This window comes from Pyxicephalus adspersus, chromosome 6 (genome assembly GCF_032062135.1).
Source record: "Pyxicephalus adspersus chromosome 6, UCB_Pads_2.0, whole genome shotgun sequence".
Classification (NCBI taxonomy): domain Eukaryota; kingdom Metazoa; phylum Chordata; class Amphibia; order Anura; family Pyxicephalidae; genus Pyxicephalus; species Pyxicephalus adspersus.
In genome coordinates, this window is record NC_092863.1 from 80803920 (window position 1) to 80826289 (window position 22370).

Consider the following 22370-nt stretch of genomic DNA (forward strand, 5'->3'; position numbering starts at 1 on the left):
CTGAAAACACATGAAGAGGAATCATTTTATTTGTGCCACAGTTTTCTATCCACGCAGTACTTGGGATAAACATAATGCTTTAAAACACAATTTTCTTAATTTTTCAGGATATTTCCAACTCCCCTGCTGTATTGTGCTAGGGCATATCTGTAGAAAATGGCTTTGCTCAAAATCTGGAGTTCTAAGAGTTTTAATATATGGCAGGGTATTTCTGACTAAGCCATTGTGAAGGGTTTTAGAGTTACAATTTCAAGCATTTTTATTTTATTGTATTCTATTACATTTAAATGTACATACACACCAAATAATCCTCAATTTTTTTTCTTTTAATCAGCTAGGTATGTCATACATACATATATATCGCAAAACAAGCTATGTGAACTTCAAGTTTCTTACACTAATGTTACCCTCTTATTGTACCTATATCCTTGGGTATAGCAACCACTATACCACATTTAATGTCACCATCTATTCTCATGGTAACAAAATGACCTTCATTTTCTCCTTTTATCTCCACACATACAAACAGATCTCTAAATCTGTTCTTTTCCCTAACCTGCCTCCTTAACAACGTTTCCATTGCCCATAAGAACTGGAGAAGTTAGACTATCTATGGGAGAACCTGGATGATCCAGCAAACCTAGATCCAGTCCCTGATTGAAAATATTTGCCACTGAATTGTAAATTCTTTTCAGGAAAACCATCCTGATCACCCAGGTTCTCTCGTGACAGCTCTATTGAGATTGTAATTAAAAGCAGTAGAAAGCTGTACATTTATTAGGAATATGTCCAGCTAAACTTGTTTCTTAGTTTTGTAGAGTGAAGAAGGGTAACCAGACAGAAAAGTTGATCAATAAATACATAACCCTCCCAATATTGTGACTATTTTTCTGGTTTCCTATCTGAGCTTTTGCCATGATCCCTCCTCCCTAAATAGGTTTGAAAAAATTCAATCAGGACAAATGTGTCAGGTAGCCTGAATTTAGAAGGCATTGTTATGGTACTTTTAAAATTAAAGATGAATACTTTCATTTGGTTACTCAGAAAACTCAGATATAAGTTTAAAAAGTAGCAGGATCAGCAAGGAGCTGGGGAGAAAACAGAAGTGTGGGAGGACCCAGTACAATGGAGCGGACACAATACCATTCCCCTGCACATGGAGAGAGGGAAGCAGGGACTGGTCTGTATCACGAGGAGAAGCGCAGAAATTGTTTCATTGTGGATTAATGCAGATATTGAAAAAATATATAGAAGATCTGAAAATTTTTGTTAAAATATACACCGACACTTCTGTTTAGACACAGCCTAAATTTACCTTTCATTTTTCTAAGCGGTAGTTGTGGTTGTCTTTTTCCTGGTTATCTGGCTTTCACAGCAACCTATTGGAAACCATAAGTAAGTAAATTCTAAGACCCGGTACGCTGCAATAGTATGTGTTAGGGTATGTTTTGCAAAGTGCACTTCAGTGTCATTGTAAATGAATAAAACTGCCAATCATAAATTACCCCGAGTTGTGGAAACACGCATTACAACAAATCACAGAAGTCAAGCTAACCTTAAACTTCATATGACCCAACTCTCCTTGCGGTGTCAAGGTCACTCATAGCTAAAATACAGCCAATATTTTACATTTTAATACAGACACGTTTGACAGAGATTGCGCTGTATTGTATGTTATTCCAGCTAATATAAAAGCAAGTATCTTGGATCAATATGTTACCATATCTATTGATATGCCATAAGAGAGCAACACAATATTAGCTGGTATTAAAAAAAAGGCTACAGTTAGCAATGTTGAACCATGAGAATTTGTATTGTATTCGGTTCTTTTCAGTCTTTTTATTAATAATCTGTTGAATAGAACAGAAAATAATGTTCCTATCTTGCTAATAACACAAAATGATGAGGAATTATTTGAACTCAGCAGGATGGTAACATTTTATGGAAGAACCTTAAATAAATGGTGACATTGGGTATTTAACTGGCAGATGAATGATTAACGCTGGTAAACCTAAGGTTATGTACCTCAGCTGAGGAAATAGCATTGTCAAATTGGGAAAAAAAAGCACACCAGACTGTTTGATAGGTAGCAAAAAAGAGAAATCAGGGTGCTGAATTTTAAAGTAGCTTGTAACTCCTGGACCCAAAAAGCACATATTTTAAAAATGTAAATGGATAAAGCACAAAGAAAAAAAAAATGATCAAATAATCCTTTTTAGTTAAATCACACCCTGCAGTTACAATGCACAGTAGTAGTACATACATCATCCAATACATATAGAACAGAGGTAACTGGCCAAGTTCAGACGGTGTCAACTAACCCCCAAAGCCCTGGGTATCATTGAAATTGGAGTGCTTGAAATACATTCTTGTACAAGTGTTTGCTGCATTTAGCATCTCAAAAACTGCAGGCAATCTGCCACTGAATCACTTCCAAGCAGCTGAAAAGTATTTCCCAGTGGTTTGGAGTAGGAGAGCAGATATCCCATAATGCATTACAACCAATGCGAAAAAAAACATAAAAACTACTTGCATACAGCAAACACAAACACCTGCCTAAACCAATAATGAAAGTGCCCAGTGCCTCATGGTTGCAAGTGAGCTCCTGGGGACAAATAACTGCACGATTGACAAAAGCCCATCTGAACTTATCCTTTACGTTTGTTGAGCAAAAAACAAAAACAAATTACTGACAAACGTTTTACATGTACATACAGTATGGAAAAAATCCAAACTTAAGAACTGTGGCAACATTTCGAGGGAGACCTGACCACCTTTAGGAAACCATTCTCTGTCCTTGCAGCACTGGTCCTTCAAGGTTTAAATCTCAGCCAGGACACTATTCTATATGGAGCTTGAAAGTTATCCCACAGGTTTGTGTGGGGTTTCCTCCAGGTACAGTTTCCTCCCACATTCCAAAAACAAGCAGTTAGGTTAATTGGCTATGACCCCAAAATGACCTTAGACTGTGGTTATGACAGATGAATATGGTAGGGATATTAGATTGTGAGCTCCTTTGAGAGAGCTTGTTACATGAATATGGACTTTGTAAAGCACTGCCTAATATGTCAGAGCTATTCAAATACTGTGTAATAAAAACAATAATAATTTACACCTTTAGGATAGGTATGAATCTGTCTGGGGATGAAATTGTAACTCTAGTTATCAATAAGAAGTATGAAGCCTAAAAAAAATAGTCAGAACTTGGTGCACTGGAACACACATTCAGGTATCATATTTCTGGTTTCAAAAACAACACCCCAACATTACGCATGACTCCACCTATAACAAACCCCTTAACCTGTTGTAAATTTTAATAACTGCTGTGTCTCATGGTACATTCTTCAAGATGTAAAATTATTTGACGCACAAAATGAGGCCCCTCAGGAGCTTGGTCATTCAAAATGCAACCTAGACAGGAATCCAGGTCCTTGTGAATGTCCTGGAGGCTCAGCTACAACCAGCTGCATGCATACATGTTTAAGAGTGTTGTGCTGCTGTACGTTTCAACGCTACCCAAATGTAGAATTCCCACAAAAATGCACCTTAGGTGCAAATGCATTAATGCACAAACACATGGTAACAGACTACCATGAATTGTGTTGCATTACATTACTATAGAATAGGAGGGTAGAATAAAACAAAACTGGTAAACTACCTGTTACTACAGAAAGGATGCCCTTGCAGACAACTGGTGTCTAGTAGGGCTGGATATGTCCGTACAAAGGTAAATGGATTCACTTTCTCTATGCCGATTGGAAGCCTTACAAACCCTAAACTAAAAGATGGGGGTGTCAGAGCAGCTTCCTTCTCTAGGGCCCCATTCTTCCTTAACCCATTTATGGACTATCCATCTCTAAATTAGAAATCTTGTACCCAAAGATCCAAATAAAGACAAGCATCCTATTGGTAATGTAACTAATTTATCCACTTCTGGAAACTCCAAAAATGTTATGCAAGCTTGAACTAACTCAGAAACTCTAAACTTGCAGAGAGCTAAGCAAGTAGAACTGTAGGCAACATGCGTTTTTCTATCCCTTTAGGTTTTCATTAATGATCACACTTAGGAGTAGGAAATGCATTGCTACTGTCATAAGGTAGATGCTACAACACGTTGCAAAAAAAAAAAAAAAATGTTAACATGGCAACGTGAGGCCAATTAGTGGTTTAGAAAAATTCCAACAAACAGAAGTTCCCAAAAGTCCAAGCAGCATATTTTTATATGTTCCACACTTGTGTAAGTTATAGTAACACCATGCCAATCTTGGCTCAAAACACAGTAGTGGGAAAATGTCTGAAAAAAGGTTCTTATCTATTATCCAGCCACATGCTCTGCAAGAAAAGCCTGCTGCATGTAAAACAGACTTGGAAAGCTGCACACATTCCCCGTGCACAAACATGCTAACAATCTATCTTCAAGCCATGACATCACCCAAATCTCTAAATGCCTCAAGTCATATTTGTCAGCCAACTCCACATCTCTAACCTCTATCACCACACCATTCCTGAAAACTGTTGACACAACAAAAACAAGAAACTTCCAATGCTATGAGAATTTCTGAACTAGGATGTTTTCCCGGACAAAGTGCCATTGTTTCCTCCCTTGCAGAAGGATTGGGATCCTGTATTGTGTGATACTCCACAGAGAAGGGATGTGTTCTGTTTTAGGAAGTCTATTACAATTGAAGACACGTCCTAACAGGAACACATGTCCATTGTGCTGCAGAAGGAAGTCTGTTCATTCAAACTTCAGTCAGTAAACAGATCAAACTCCAGTTCTCTTAGCAATTAAAGTATACATTAACATATCTTAGATAAATCTTTTGTATCTAACAAACAGCAGTGCTCGAAACTAATAGCTAAGTCCTTACGAAAAAAAAAAAAAAAATGCAAAGACTGATTGCTGTGAAAGAATGACAACATTCAACCACACTTCTTAAAATTCCAGGAGTCACACTGCTCCCATTACAATGTTTTTGGCTTCCTTACAAGACAGACAAGTGTTTACAGGAGAGAGCGTTTATCAGCTGTATAGGGAGGTTTAGGGTATTATTTCTAATATTTTGATGCATGCCCCCATCATAAGATTCATCTCATCTCCTCCCCTTTTCTACGTGATAAATTATTACATTACATTGGATTAAAGCATACACCTCCAACTTCCAAAAAAGAAAATCAATAAGTCAGCCTGCATGCAAAATGAATAGGTATACCTGCACTTTTTACAAATAATATAGATCAGATGCTGCTCTTCTAAATAATCAAAGTAAAATATACCAAACACAATACTGGGTAGTCTTATCATAGAGTTTATTTCCTATGCTTGCATTACACGGGAGTCAGCATGATAGATATTACAAAATCCCAACGACAGCTATAATACACACAGCATAGCAGAACACATGCAGAGCACTCATTGCAATGTAAAGCACACAGACTGCCAAAGTATAAATTCTATCTCTTATTCTTCCAGCAGGAAACACATTGAACACAAACCAGCAGCAACTTTTAAAGTCCAGAAATAAATCATAATGGCAATGTCATACCTGAAGTCCTCTTCTTCTAAGGATGCTGGACTCATCCATTGCTCCGTACAGATGTCCTGCTATTCCATACAGAAGATTATAGCCATGCTGTGTAGAGTACAGTGTACCTTAGACTTCTACAAGCTAATTCAGATCCTAGCAGCTGCTAAACACTTACATCAGGGTTTATCTGATTGGAGAGGGGGTTGTCAGCTGACCAGGTTTCAGCTATTCACTCCAGCAACTTCAGAGATCATGAATGCATGCAGTTACAGTGTAGCAGGCGGTTTGTAGCAGCACACACACTCATCCAAACAGAGTAGCTATTAGAGGAAATCCTGGGAGTATTGTTAGGTTCAGAACAATATGCCTGGCATCCTGTGCTGACAGCTAACTGCTGCAGGTCAAGCACTTTGAGGGGGTGCTGGAAGGTCAAAGCAGCTAAGTAAATCAGCAATGACACCTCAGCGGAGAAAGCAGATGAATGGTAAGGAGAAACTGGGGCACAGCTGGCCAAGGAAGCAACACAGATGAAGCTGGCTCATCTTCTATATGCCAAAAGATAACGCAATGTAGCATCATGTCGTGCAATCCACTCCACAGGCAGAGATCCTCCTAACTAATATCTTCACCATTCACACAAATACAATGGAGGTCTATGCTGTACAACTCCCCACTGATAACTTACTATTTCTCTCAGCAAGACAGATTTTTATTTTACAGGACACTGAATACATGTAAGTGATAAAAAATTAAATGGAATATAAAGCGACCAGAGCCGAGAAACATTTAAAGTTGCTGAGCTGTGGTCAGCATGACAAAGTGGATCTTTCATTAAATAAAATGTCTGCTTTTACTCTATGCACCTAAAAAAAATTAGAATAAATCTTACCTCCATCAAGGATGATATCAACTTCCTTCTTGGAAGTTTTCTGTGGAACAGATCAGATGAAATCTTGTGTAGATGCTTTTGCAATGGGCTGGAGTATCTTCTGGCAAGGTTTTGCCTGCTCTGTGTTCCACAAGAATCTACCTGGAAGAATAGTGATATCACCCATATCATGCTTGGGAAGAAACTGTAGGTGGGTGGCAGCCGATGTACTGTCACCCAACTTTTCAGTAATCACTCAAAAATAGTCAGGTGGTAAAGTTCCGGGTGGTGCGCCCAGCTAAAAGGGGCTGGGGAGAACACTGATCACGATGTGGAAGATAGGGGTATAAAATATAATAGAAGAAAGAAAATATAATTCTGATTTCTGATTTCAATTTGTTTTTTGTAAGCATTTGTCATGGGTGACTTGGAAATGGGTCAAATATAAAGAACCTTAGTGAAAGGTCCAACAATATCTAAAACAAATCTAGTCTCTTCCAGAACAGAAGCAGCTCTCCCACAAATTGTAGAAGACCAACACTATAAAAGATTCCTGCCCATTGTAATAAACAATGATAGGGAGAGAAACATAGGTGTAAAGTGTCAAATGTCTTGTTTGCTAAATTTTTTTTTTTGTAAATTTACCCCAACACTGTCCTTTTGTCAGCATCACAGAGTTTTGGCTTGGGTGCAGATTGTTCATGATACCTAAATTATGGGTGGCATGGTGGCCTAGAGGTTAGCATTCTTGTCTATGCAGCACTAGGTCCCAGGTTCAAGTCTAACACTATCTGCAAGTTCTCCCTGTTTTTACGTGAGTTTCCACATCCCAAAAACATGCAGTTAGGTTAATTAGCTTCCCTCTTAAAATTGACCTTAGGATATTGGTTATGACATATGATTATGGTAGGGGCATTGGATTGTGAGCCCCTTTGAGGGACAGTTAGTGATATTCTGCCTGATATATCGGCACTATATAAAAACAAGATTAAAAAACAGAACTAATTCCTGTTTCACAAGAGCAACCACACTGGTCAACTTATTAGCTCCCCTATTCTAATTCAGCTCTGATTATGGGACTGGATGTGAATGTAACTCAAAGGACACATAAGGTGGCTTTACATGTTACAATCAAATTGTACAATGTATGTGCAAGCTCCTTAAGAGTTACCAAACAGAAAGGCAAGTGTAATACTCTATCTTGACTGGGGCAGGTCAAAATGTAAGGCACAGAGGGTATAATGACATAGGTTTGCTTCAAACTAAACTAGTTTATGTCAGTAAACACCCTATTCAAGGATTAAATCTGTTTTTGTACAGACCTACTATATATAACACATATCCACTGTATAAACAAAGGGTATTTTTTTTGTTTGTTTTAAACTAAAGTTTCCATTGGAAAAATAACATTATATTCAATTCATACCACTAGATGGTGCTATGTCCTTGTGTAAAGTATATAAGAAACTCAATGTTTGAGTGAATATTAGAGTTTGTTAGACCTTTTACATGAGGACACAGCACCTTCTACTGGTGGCCAACAATAATGCACAAAAACATTTAAGAGCAAGTGGCTCATTATAAACTCAGATATGCAAAATAGTTTAACCTTAAAAAAAAGGTTTTGACTACAGTTTTTAATGTTGTAGTGATGGTTGCATTTTATGCCCTAGGTTTATTATCAAATCCAAGCATTTTACTTGTATTTTCAAATGGGTACCTTAGTTTGTATTTGAGTATATACTTGAATGTAGAATCCCCCTGGCCAATGTTACATATCTACAGGATTACACAAAAATGTGTTTTCTACAAATGTGATTTAGAAATGCATTGTAATTTTGTTACATTTACTCTGCTGTTTATGTGCAGATTAAAGGGGGATTTCATTCACTGAAATAATAAATAAAAAAAATATATAAAAATATAAATATAAAAAATTGCAGGACAATATCAAAAGAAAATTATGTTTTGTGTTGGGTGGGAAGAAGCTGTTGTCAGATGGTTGAAAAGTGGGTGGGGCAACACATGGCAAATCTATTTTCCCCAGTTGTGGTTGCCATAGGAATCCAGTAACCCTAATTTCAACTTTCTACTATTTCATACCTCCAGTATGTCCTATTTTCCATGATGATGGTGGTAATTATATATATATATATATATATATATATATATATATACATACACACACATACATACACATTTATACTCAAACAATAAAAGTGGAGGGGGAGAGGACCCTGCCCAAAAATCTCACAATCAAAGAGAAGGAGTAAGCATTACACAATAGGAGGGGGAATCATCTTTGTGTTATGCCCCAAGTGTCCAGTTCCTCAGTATTGTGACCCAACTTTAACAGGAACTTGCATATAGAATACAGCAGTGTTTTTAACCTTTTTTTGAGACATAGCACATTTTTTTACATTGAAAAAATCCTGCGGCACACCAAATCAAAAATGTTACAAAATGACACTCTGTAGCTAGTTCTCTTGTCTCTAAGAATAAACAAGGCAATTAAGCTACCTACTGCCACCCACTGGCATGGAAGAGTATTACATTACTCTGCCAGTCACTACAACACAGACACTCGACAATGGTAATTGGATAATTTCCCACAGTACACCTGAAGATCTCTCACGGCACACTAGTGTGCCACGGCACAGTGGTTGAAAATCACTGGAATACAGTGTTTTTCCCAGCCACCTTTAGCCGGGCGCACCACCCGCATGTACCATGCAGTGTAGAGCTAAAACAAAAAGCTACCAGGAGCCAGGATTTTATTTATTTTGACAAAAGGCATATTGCAGGTCCCTTTTGTCAGTTAGCTCTACCTCTTGTTGATGACCGTTTGTTTCTGAAGATCTTCTTTAAGTTTAGAAACCTCAAAAATAATAACTTATCAAGCAGGTAAACTCTTCATGATATACCAAAGACTGAAATATCGGAATTATTTATATTGATCTTATATGCTTTGACCTTAGCAGTATAAAAAACATGTTATTTTATAAAAAAGTGAATGCAGGCCCATTAAAACTTTTTCTAAAAAGGATTCTTTAAAAACTGCATTCCTGGAGGTCAAAATCACGGTATATGCTAATTGTAAATGACCTCTGTGGTGTTTTCTATGTTGCAGATTTAATAAAAGTTGAAGAGAAAAAAAACAAAAATGAAAGCCTAGGCTGGGAGATAACTTAATCTTATTGCAGCCAATGAGAGCAGGAGTATGATTTCAATCACACGCAATTTCACAGTCTGTCTGCGCTTGTTCTCAGTGTTCATTCCCATCTTATTGCAATTCAGTGTGACCACAGAATGAATTTTAAGTATTCTCTCTCCTTGCCCATAAGCTTTTCATCCATAAACAAAATGAAATAATAACTTGTTAAAGTGGTGCTAGCATACAAGGCACAAGCAAGGAACACATTTCATAATTCTAATAAAGATACTAAGAAATATCCCTGTTTCCTTCAAATTATTTTTTTTTGGTTGCTGTAAATAAAATGAGGGAAAAATCTGAATTGTTCAAAATGTTTAGTGTTGTTAATCTAGTAAATTGCATTTGGCACTACACAAAGATTGCCATACACAAGGTGCGCACTGTTGACTGTAACGAAAGAGGAATTGCTATCATCTACAAGCAAAGCATCTGGAAAATGTGCAGCCCATAGGTCACCTCTCTAGAGAGGTTTTACTTGCAGACGGAGACATATGTCCTTATAATGGTCAGCTGAACACAATTATTGCCACACTTTCCGTACAGCGTTATTTTACACTGAAGGATTTACAACAGAGCTGTTAGCTGCTTAGATATTAGAAGCATTTAAAGCAGTCCTTGACTCTTTCAAGAGGAAAACTTTGCAATTTTAGGGTACTGTCTAAACGTGAACATTTACAACACTGCAAAAGTAAAAATAGCTGCTTCAGGTATAAAGTGCAGGCATCTTAAGATAAACAGCAGCCTCCCAATACCCTCTCTTGTGGCTAAACACAAGGGTACCCTGATAGGCAATGGTGTAACACTTTGTGCTGCCACCAAAGCTTGCCTATGCACTCCAAATGGCCAATGACTCTAATCCTTATAGTGATGGATCAAAAGGAATGTGTAGATGGGAATCGCCTGTGACAGGAAGGTTTACAAGACTGCTGCATGTATGTACACCTCTGCACTTGTCACACAGTGCATTTTTTCATTTGAGTCCTTAATGACAATCTCTTTGCAGAAAAACAAAACCAGAGACAACATTAAGCATAGTTGCAATCAACTTGCCAATTGGTCATATAATTGAATAGCTGCCAACAACTCCTCTTTTACCAAACCATGAAGTACTACAGAAGATGTCTGCAAAGGTGTTTGGTTACTTATACTACAGCAACCATTTGTTATATACTGTGTTTTATTTCAAATACTGGAGATGATTGTAAAGCAGCGGTCGCCAACCTTTCGGACCTCACAGACCACTAAATTCATAATTTTAAATCCCGCGGACCATTAATATGAATACATTTGTAAAAAAATGATCTTCTAATGTTGCCTGACAAGAACTGTGCAGGCTCCGATTCATTGATCAGCTCATGGTTAAGTGAAATATTACTAAATGCAAAATATTTGTTTTTCTCACTCATTATGGGTTTATTTCATTCAAATCCAAGACCAAACAAGCAATGATAGTTATCAAAGTCAAACTATTTGATGGCATTAAATATAACAGTTAAGGAAAATACAAAGTTAAGGTCATACTTACCTAAAAGTAGATCTGAGAAATAAACAAATAAAATAAAACAATCGGATGATAATCAGTATTTGTGAAACGGGGTGACTGTTGTAACGCTCCAAACAATACTGAAGCGTATGGCTTGGCAACGGTTGCCTCATACAACTTAAACTACATTGACGTCACGCTGCTCCTCCCTGGTTTTTCCCGTCTCTAGTATAGTTTGTGAATTTAGTGCAATACGAAGGTGAAAATCTTCATTCAGAATAAGAATTTTTTAGAATAATTTTTTTGTTTTATTAATAAACATAAAAATTGAAAATAATGTCCATATTTTTCTGTGACCCACCAAAATATTTCCCATGGACCATTGGTTGGCTACCACTGTTGTAAAGTACAATATTTGCATATTATGGCCAATGGATTTACTAGATCCCACTATTCAAGTTCCAGACTGTGTCACTGCCATTTTCTCTGGAACTTCTTCCTGGTCTGATGTATTCTTTCTTTGGTGACTGGGTAGCAACTGATGGTGTATACTGGAGTTGCAATAAATGCCACCAGGTTTTATTCTCAGCACCTTGCACATACAAGGAATGACCTGGGACTGGATTTCATGTACATCATGCAGAGCATAATAGGCTGTTTACACAAAATTATAGGTTTTTAGTGGAGGAAATACTGCATGTGTTTAATTCTTATTACCAATATGTCCACTACAAAAAGACTCTAGAAATGTTACTTTGCCAAATGAGAGGCAGCCTGATTTGTGTCTTTTTTTGGCCCTTGTATTCCAAGATGAGCATGGGAGAGCACAGACATGACATTGGTGCAACCATATTTGTGAGACATCTCTCATATCTGGAACCACCAGAAGTACAGCAAGAGTTGCACTGTGTGACTGATGTAAACTGTGCTTATAATCTAAAGTGTAGTGACATGGAAACTACTTTCACCCGTTGTTTATACATAAATCCATTAAAAAAATTCCTGAAACTTAGTAAGCTAGCAACAGCAATATATGCAGCTAGAGACATCCAACATAACTCTAAGGGGAGCATTTAGCAAACAAATTAGGTACACTGTTACACACAAATCAGGCTGCTTCTCATTAAGAAAAGCCTGAGCAACATTTTTGTTTTTGTGTATTTGTGACCCCTATGCCTGTAATCTTAGGCAGCAAACTGTGACCGATTCACAAATCTACAAAAGATTTATGTGGATGAGACAGATTTTCACTCACACAGTAAGTGGCCATGGTCAGGTTTTATCTTGTTGCAGTGCTTCCTTAGGAGAATTGAAGGAGGAATTTATGAATCAAGCTGTTACCTTGTAGTAAAATATATGTTGAATAGTCTATCTCACTGCTCCTGTTTAGCATTGCCTTGCTTTACAAATGAACAATAATCATCTCCTGAGGAGTTTTAGAGCCACTTTCACTTGTTTATTCTTTACTCATAGTAACAACATGACCAACTCTACAAACAGCTTTTCTTAAGTTATATACATACCTCAGATAAATCTCCCAGGACACAAATATGTTCATCTCATGCAAAAACCGGACATACAGCAGTCAACATCAATCTGCCACGTCAGTTTGATGAACGACTGATCAGGAACTGCTGCTGTGCATTTCAATGGAGTTGAGCACTGCAGGGTGTCACTCGCATGTCTTTCCTCTTCCCCAGAACAGAATGGCGTGGTGTGTATAGCGCCTGTTCATACATTTGTCACTGGAAATGATCACAAAAGATTGTTTCCAGTGACAATCATCTAAGGTCCATAAAATGTCTGTACGGGGCTTCACACACATCAAAACCCAGACAATCTTTTTAACCCCAGGTTTGACTACCTAGAACTATACTGCTAGCAGAATATACAGGCAGTTTCCTTTTCCTTTACTCTTGTAGCTGTACCAGGAGAAGACAATCTGTCTCATTTAATTCCCTCAGCAAACAACCTGGAAGTGCTGGTTTGACTAAGATGTCTGGTATTGTTAGTGTGATTCCAAGGCGAGATTCTTCACTGGTATAAGGAAGAGGGACGGCACAAAATAGTCGGCCTAGGAGGACAGAAGTAAATATGCCCCAAACATCTTGTATGATCACACTCTTATAATTTAATTTTATCTAGTAACTAATCTGAGCATAGCAAATGTTGAGATTAGGGGTGTAGTCATAAAACAAAATAAGAGGAGGCACAGTAACAGTCGAGGCCATCAGTGGCAAGCGCGCAGGGAAAGCTTATATGGGGGTCCTGAAAAAGTGAGGGCACAACCACCCCACTACACCCGTAGTTGGGTAAGTATTCCCTTTTCATAAAAGTGATTGCTATAGCCATACCTGGCACTTGGTTGAAGTACTGGCAGATCTCCTTGTAGCTTATTAACCTATTATTGTTAATTGCAGTCTTTTGTAATCTCACTAAATCTTCATAGCCTTCTCCCCAGCATTGCAAAAAACACAGTGAGTGACATTCATAGAACTTGTGCAAGCTATAACCTAGCAATCCATGTACTTTTCTAAAAATAAAAGACAGCTTGGCTAATTTAGCACTTAGAACAGTAAAAGGTATAAAATTTAACATTATAAATAATATGCACTTTGGAAAAATACAAGCAATTTTGCAAAAAGAAAAAAAGAAATGTAATGAGCAGAAACTAAGATGTATCTTTAAACCCTACCATAAATCATTGTATAAAGGAAGCATGTGTACTGGCTTCTTAAGGCAGAATGAGGCGGCTGCTCCTCTACATTGTACACACTGACCTCATGCCTTTATCAATAATGATTTGTAGACAAGAACAAGGTGGGAGAAAGGACAGATAAGAGAAAGAAAAAAAAACCCACATTAAATAATCTTGTAATAGTTTTCTCTGCAAACAACCTTTAAAACCTTTCTAATTAATATTACAAATGAAAGTAAAAGCTGCTCAGAAGAGCTACAAGGAATTCATTCAGAATGGTTAAATGCATAGGGGCCTGATTTATTAACACATTCCAAGACTGGACAAGATACACATGTGGTGATCCAGCAATCTTGGAATAGATCTAGACCAGGACTGAAAACATTTGCCAACACAGAAATCCATTCCATATTTGCTGGATCACCCAGGTTCTCCTATAATAGTCTATCTTCTGCAGTGTCAAAAGAATTATTAAAACAGGTCCATTGTGTAATAATAAAGTAAATATGTATTTCTAGGTATTACTGTAAATTTTTGCTTTGAGCGACCAGCAAAGTGTTTTCATGGACATAAAGACATTGATCCAAGAATTTGGGGTGAGTAGATATCTGTCTGTCCCACGAGAAATGTAGCCTGCCATAATGTTCATACAACAATGAATGCAACCTATGTGCAATAGTTGATTACTGAAAAGAAAAAATCATAAAAAGAAAAACCATCCTGAAGTGAGTGGCAACAAAATATTTTCAAACCAAAAACTATTGTTTTTCTTGTGGTAACACTAAGCAAGTCTAAGTTTTTCTTTTCCCAATATGGGGATACCGCTTCAATTCTTTTCACGCAGAACAAATGTAAAGTAGGAGAAAAACTCTCAGCGGTGAGGGAAATCCACCTGAACAGTTGTCACTTTAACAAGTGTCCCTATTAGAAAATTTCCCCTCTACTTCTATTCTAGTAACAACCTAACGTTTTGGGTTATCGCCAAAGGAATAATGTTGTCTGAGACTGAAAGCAACCTAACAGGGTTAATAACCCAGATTTCTTTCTCTATCTATAATTAAACAAATGAGCTTTGGCTACACCAGGTTAAAAAGGTCATGGCCCACCTTTATTGAAAAAATATTTTCCAGCACACCATTAACCAGCTATTACAACCAAAACCTGTGTTGATTACAGTCTTATTGTGAGCAAACTCAAGAAAATGCATTGCCAAAATGCCTTTTCTTACTATAAGCCTTTGTCAGGCATCCAGCTACCTCAAAATCCACTTGAGGCCAACAAAAAAATCAATAAAACAGCAAATAAAGCTCCGTCAGGAGAGAAGCCAGGTAAGGATCGTCTACAAATTGTACGGAAAAGTCAGAGAGAGTCTAGGGTTGCAGCTGAAGTCTGTATGTAACCTATTAGCATACTGTGTTTGCAAGTCTTCATGTTGGACTACAAAACATACAAATATTTATTTGGACTTGGGCCTATAATTTGTTTACATGCTGACAGCCCCAAACTTGATAAAAATTACAACACATATAAAATCCCCTGTGGATAGTTTTTCAGAACATAATACATAAGAATCTGTCTGAGAGAGTACTGAAACACTTGTTAAAAGGCTGAATTACCAAACAGGGCATAAGCAGCTTAAAACCACCCAAAAAACTTTTTGCTTCACTTTTCTTCCGCTTAGATTGCTTGCTTCTAGAGGTTTAAATAATAAAGACTTTCCACAACAGAACACATTTTTAGAATTTGCATACACTTTATCTTTTAATCTGAGTGTGCAGATTTCATATATCGTTCTTCTGTTAGACATACAGTGCCTGATTTATTAAAACTCTCTAAAGCTGGAGAAGATACACTTTCATCAATGAAGCTGGGTGATCTAGCAAACCTGGAATGGATTTTTTAAGTAATTTGCAATTTGTTAGCAAAAGTTTTAAATCCTGGACCAGATCCATTCCAGGTTTGCTGGATCACCAAGCTTTGCTGCTGAAAGTGTATCCTCTACAGCCTTGGGGAGCTTTAATAAATTAGGCCCACAGTGTTTACACTAATTGTCACATATTTTCAGTTGGTTCAATTATGGTATGGACAACATAGAAGTATACACAGCTAATCCTAAATATTACTTAATGAAATGCAGTGAGGAGTATGGCAGACAATGAACAGCTAGGAAATCCTCCAGGTGAAAATGAATATATTGACCAAAATTTTGCCGTTTCCTATTCCTCATTATAACGGAGGTAAAAGAAGTTTTCCACTCTCTCACAACAAGCTCTTCCCCTTTATGTGTATTTCTGTAGTATCTGCATTATATACCACCATTCAATAGAAAGTTGAGATGGGTTTCTGTAGCTCATCCTTAAAAGTTCACTGATAAGAGATTTACAAACTTAAACCTAAGAAATCCAAGAAACTGAACAGTGGTGGTCATCAGTAGATCCAAGTTGAAAGACTCTTGTTGATCAGCAAGGAGGTGTTTCATGTGGGAAGCTGCAAAAATCCACCAGGTAATGAATATATATGTATATCAATTTTTCGCTATAGAAAAGTTTGAGGTCAAACAAACAACCAAATAAAGCTACCACTACTTTGTGATGCACAAATGTAAAGTCACTTTTCAGTACAGACAGGAGTTTCAGGGATTAATTTAACAGTTATTTGAAGTTCAAAATCCAGCTTTCTCCAAATTCAAGATAACAAGCAAAATGGGTTATACAGTCCTTCAGCAGACGAACACTGTAGGTTTCCTCAGCTTGCAACAAGAAAATAAAAAAGGCACTGGATTTTACCCTTGCATCGTTTAAAAGTCAGAATTGTGGGTGTACAAGGAATGGCTAAAAGAATCCTATAAAGATTTTGGGCTTTTTGCCCACCCTTGTTCTGCCACTCCACAAATTCACAGTCCGGCGGCTTGATCCTGCTTTGTTCTCTCTTTTTAACATAATTACGTCCATTTTCAATGGTTCTGTCGCTATTAGAAATTGTGTTTTTCTGATATTTTACAAAAAAGGATCATTTGTATGCCCTCCCATGTGTGGGTTTCCTTTAGACACCAATTTCCCCCAAACATCCAAAAACATGCAGTTAGGTTATTTGTTTCTCCCAAAAACGGACTTGGTACATGTGGGAAATTAGCAGCACAAGAAGAGTGAAAGCTGATGGCTGCTGGGCGCCAATATGAATGTGTGAGAATAATAAAGAAGAAAAGGATTGTTTTTACATGAAGTATAAAAAAATGATGTGTTTATCTGAAAATTCTTAACAAAGAGCAGGAAATACAAAATGAATGGATGTGTATAGATGCGTGTATATGTGTCCAATGTAAAATGAGTTTCAGAAGATGGATATTTCACTGTACATATCAGTCTATGTAGTTTAATAAGGTTACAAACACACATAACAAATGAAAACAATATGCTTATACCACATATGAATACTTGACTCCTGCCTCTGACAAAGGAACACATGTTCATTTATTATATGTTCAATCACATATGCTTGGATATATTATTTTAAAGTCATAAATTTGTTATTTACCAGGGGGGTATGAGCTTTCCCCTCGGGTACGGTAGGGTTAGTGCTTGCTGCTAGGTCTAGCTAAAGTTGGGGTACACATATACAGAGAAGTTTAACTGTTTAACAAAGGGCCAGTGTGAACTTCTCCTTATTGATACTAGTTAACCCTAATTCATACTTTTATTTACTTGTGCCTGTAGCCAATTTGATTTTGTTTTTGATTTTTTTTATCATTTATATGTAAACTTTTATTTAAATGTATAAATATACAATACAGATACAATAACAAACAGCAGAATAAAATCTTATTTACACTGAAACACTAGTTTTTAAAACTACCACCAATCAAACTGGAAATAAGAAAAAGTTACTTCTTGTTTTTGAAATATAAGATTTGGAAGACAATATCACCAAAAGACCTGTTTGGTTAAAAGATGATTTATTAATTTCGTGGGTGTTATAAGCAAATGTGACGTCATCCTCGAAATGAAAAATCCTATAGCTAAAATGCAACAGTTGTTCTGACATATGTGGTGTATACAAATACTGGAGCAATGGTTATGTTACAGCTCTGAGGGCTGTACCCAGATTATAAAAAGATGAACTCTGACTGAATGCCATTTATTCCCTTACTTCACTCATATTTGAACAAGCTTGAATGTTTTCAACATAAATACAGTGAATAATGGCTGTTAGGTATGTAGGCAGTGGTTTTACATCTGAGTGGTATAAAAATGAGGCAGTTGCATTTTATTTCCAGTAGCAAAGTAATAATGAACTCTGGCTTCACTCTTTGAACGGATATGAATAAAGCAGGATGTTATGTTTATAGTTCCAGTACATCTTTAATAATGAGAAAACAATACAGCATTCCAGCATTAGGAAATGAAAAACTGTGGTCTTCTGGAAGATGTGATTATTTTGCCAAAGGAAAAAATGCACAAAATCTTGATGTAAAACCTATACTGGTCACAGTGAAAATGCATCACTGATAGTGTTAAAGAAACAACCTATAATGCCCTTTTCATTTATCCAATAGTAACCCATGCCAAGAGAAAATATGTAAAATGCAAATGCCAACCTTCTTCCAAGACAAAAAAAAATGTGATTGGCTGGAAGTCATTGGCTTCAGATTTCAGCCTATGGCACAGAATAGGCACGCATCAAGAAACTTAAAACTTTTGCATACTAGTTTGGCAATTTAATTAAGCTGTGGGACCAGCGTGATAGACTGTCTACTAGTGCTCAATAACCCATTTCTGGAGTAGGAGTAATCAGCACTACAGTAAAACCATTACCTACATTGGTAATGAATTACTTGATCTTCAAAAAAATAAAAGTTCAGCCTTAGTATAAAAAGAATATCAAAGAATAATTTGCAAATATATTTTGGAAATAAAATAATCTTAATAAAAACAAGATCCTCAAAACATTATTGTGATTTTTAAGGCACAATTTAACACCACGTTTTAAGTAATAAAATCACAACAGCTTCCAAAGATATTGGCTGTATTCTTGGCCATATTGATTTTGCACCCACACAAACAACCACGAAACAGAGTCCAGACTAATTATTAGGAACGGTTTGTCCTGAGAGGCTTTTGTGGGGTAAGAAATGGCTGCAGACAATATGAGATGATCCGTCCACTTCATCTCTGCTGCCCCATGCTGTTATAAACCCCATCACTGAGTTGTTTGGGGAGGCTTCATATGCCTTACTGTATCATATAAATTGAGTCCTAATTTTGTCCTGAAGAAGCAGATTTGTATCTACGAAACGCGTTGAATGATGAGCCGAGAGGACATAGTATGTTGTAAAACTTCAAAGGGATAAAAGTTTTTAGAATTTGTACAAATTTGAAACTTTTACAATGTATTTTGTAAATATATATCTATATGAATAAAGTTATTGTTGTGATTTTAATACTTAAATATTGGTATTAAATTGTGCCTCGAAAATCAGAAAAATGTTTTGAGGTGCTTGTTTTTGCCTAAGTTCATATACAGAGATGTGGCACATTAAAATCATTAACAAATAATGTACCGGGAAAAGCTTTAAAATGATAACCTGAAGAAATAAAAATAAATAATTGGATGAAATGTGTACTTTCTTTTCATACACAAGGCCTACTGAACATTCCAGCAGCAGTAGAGGGTTGCAAAGCTCAGGTCCACATAAATTAGGCAGAAGCAGGGAGATGCATGGAGTGCAGATTGCTCTCCATCAAGTAGCACAGCAGCCACATGACCAAATCTCATTTCAAATCTCATGAGACTAGTAATTACAGGTTTAGGCACACTTTGCACTGCAGATAAAGAGTTATGCATCTTTTGACACCCTCACATACCAAGGATCGCACTGCTCTGGTTCAGGGGAAAGAAGACATTTCTAAATGTTCCCTCTAACATCTATAACATAGCAAATGTTTTTTTAAGTTCAGGTCCCCTCTACATAGCCATCAAAACCCATTTTATAAAAATGTCCCATTTTACTGGTAAAATTTGTACATTTTGGACCAACAGCAGATATATTGATGTCGTTCACATTTTAGAAGCTAGCATTCTCTTTATATGTGGCCTGAATAATGGTAGTATCGGAATGAATTAAATCAGAAGCATAAGTATATTTAAAGATGTGTTCAGGGGGAAGACATGACTAAATCTTTTGAAGAATGTGGAGATCAAAGGGGGGATGCACTGAATTATATATCATGGAATATCACTCCATATTAAGGAGAGGTCTGATAGATGGAATCACTGATATTAACGTGTACTAACAGTACTTTCTGTAACCCATTGATGATACAGTAAAAAATGGATTTGTTCCTAATCACAAAACCATTCTTTTATTTAATGCAGGTTTACGTTTTGACTGACAGCTAATAAGAAATGGCCAAGACCTTGTCAGACTGGCTTTCAGAAAGCTGAACATGAATATATAGCCCCAAAACATAGAGCACACATTCAATAATTGTGGCTGGAAACAATTTTTGTGGTTGAATGATCGTTGTATTAAAGATTTGATTCTAATTTCTGGACAGAGGGAGAGCAAGGGACCCATTATAAAAGTTTAACCTGTAAAAAAAAAGGGGGAAAAAACATGAACAGACTAAACCTTTTTACTCTATTCTTTTTAAATAAACATAAAAAAAAACACCATAGATGAATTTATTCATGCTGAATCTTAGCATGCATTTGCCTGCATTTTATGCTACAGGTTTATACTTGAATAATGGCATTTTTCAAGCCAAATCCCAAGTTTCCTAAGCAATTTAAAACCCTCAGGTACAGATTGAAGAAACACACATTACAGTTGTTGCTACCAACAACCCAAATCCACTGCTAAATACTACCTGTATCTTCCTTATATGGAACAGCTAGATTATACAAAACATGAAATGGAACTCATTAAAAATAAGACCAATAGAAGGGATTTGTATGCTGGAGGACATGTATTTTATGAATATACAATATCCTATAAATTTATTTGAAGGAACCCTTGATTTTTCTGGTAATTGTATTAAAAATGATAACAAATGTTTAAAAACTATATAAAAAAAGTTTTGAAAACATATAATCATAAAGCAATTACAAAAATATTGATACATTTTTTACAGATATTAAAGTTCACGCACAGGAAAAACATAGTTCTGGATAGGTTAGGGATGAATTTGAACCGCATCATGTCTTTATTACTGTCTTAAGCCACCAGTAGATAGTGCTGTGTTCTTTTTAATACCTGCCTGTGTCTCCAACAACTACGGTTTGTTACCCACATTACATAGGTACAAGTTGCCATCTACTGGTGTGTGACCCAGGTTTAAGCCAATATACTTTTTGTAATTGCTTTCTGAGGGGGACAACTGTACATATAATCACATATATGGTAAATAGACATAAAAATGTTTATTATGTACAAATTACAACAAAGTTCCTTTTTTGGATAAAAATTAAATATAAGACTGCATTGTGTAAACCGATACTAAATGTCTCTAAATTACATGCACCTGTGAGTTAAAACCAAGTGTTCCTTTTTTTAAACGTATTAGGTTATAATATTTGACAATTTTTTTTACATGACTGTATCCTTATCACAATGTGGTTTACAAGCCAACAGTATTGTGCAGGTGTTATTGGAGAATCCCATGAACTTTGTCTTAACAGATCAAGTACATAAATAGTTGGTTTGTTGCTAACTGGTGCACAGCTCCTCTGTCAAATAACATTTTTAAGGAAAGATGTGCTCAAAGCAGAGAGCTTCTAGGTTCATTGGAGAAAGGAAGCATTTTGCACAGATATCTAAACAATCTCCAAAAATAGTGGTTAACTTTTTTAAACCTTTCAATGTAATTTTTCTTCCTTTAAGCTAAATTAAAAACAAAAACATATCCTTCTTCTGTAAACACATTTAAAGTCCAACCTGGGTGACAATCATGGTTTTCACAGGACACAGTGGACAGTCACACAGGGACGGTTTCTCATAGAAAACCCACGTAATATGTAAAGTAAAAAGCTCCCCAAAAACTAAAGCAACCACATCACCTAAGTACTAGTAAATGGCAATATAATACATTTGGAGTGGAGTTTAGATACACTTTTACCCCCAGTTACAACAAATCCCTAATAACTTCTTGCTGATGATTTGCAATTTAATTTACCCACAAAAGGTGCAGAATGCATTTAAAAAAAGTTTCAGGTGCCTTTTTTGGTAATCAAAAACTTATCATATAAGATTAAATTGTACTAAATTGTACAGTATAGTTCCCACAACCAGTAAAGTATATTCTTTAAAGCTTGTTAAAAGGTTGCTAATTTTCCATATATACACACACATATATATGTGTGTGTGTGTGTGTGTGTGTGTGTGTGTGTGTGTGTGTGTGTATGTATAGATCAGGCCTACAGAACAAGACATTTTTGACACCGAGTCTAAGTGAGATATTATAGTGAAGAGTTAAGTATTCACCAGTCAGATAATATATAAACACATTCAAAAAGCCATGTAATCACCTCCCTTGGTGCATAGGATAAAATAAAATGGCATTTATCTTCCTATTCACATAATT

General features: G+C 36.4%; 1 protein-coding gene across 2 annotated transcripts in view; it reads right to left on the reverse strand.

Annotated features, from left to right (window-relative positions):
* MAST4 (microtubule associated serine/threonine kinase family member 4) overlaps positions 1-22370 on the reverse strand; it is a 293670-nt gene that overhangs the window by 180024 nt on the left and 91276 nt on the right. Inside the window, exon 1 of one of the 2 annotated variants that reach the window (XM_072416336.1) lies at positions 5547-5751. The exons of the other annotated variant lie outside the window; for it this stretch is intronic. Coding sequence (XP_072272437.1) covers positions 5547-5585 — 39 coding nt within the window. The 5' untranslated portion in view covers positions 5586-5751. Of the gene's footprint in view, positions 1-5546; positions 5752-22370 lie in introns of those variants that run through there. 2 annotated transcript variants of the gene reach the window in all.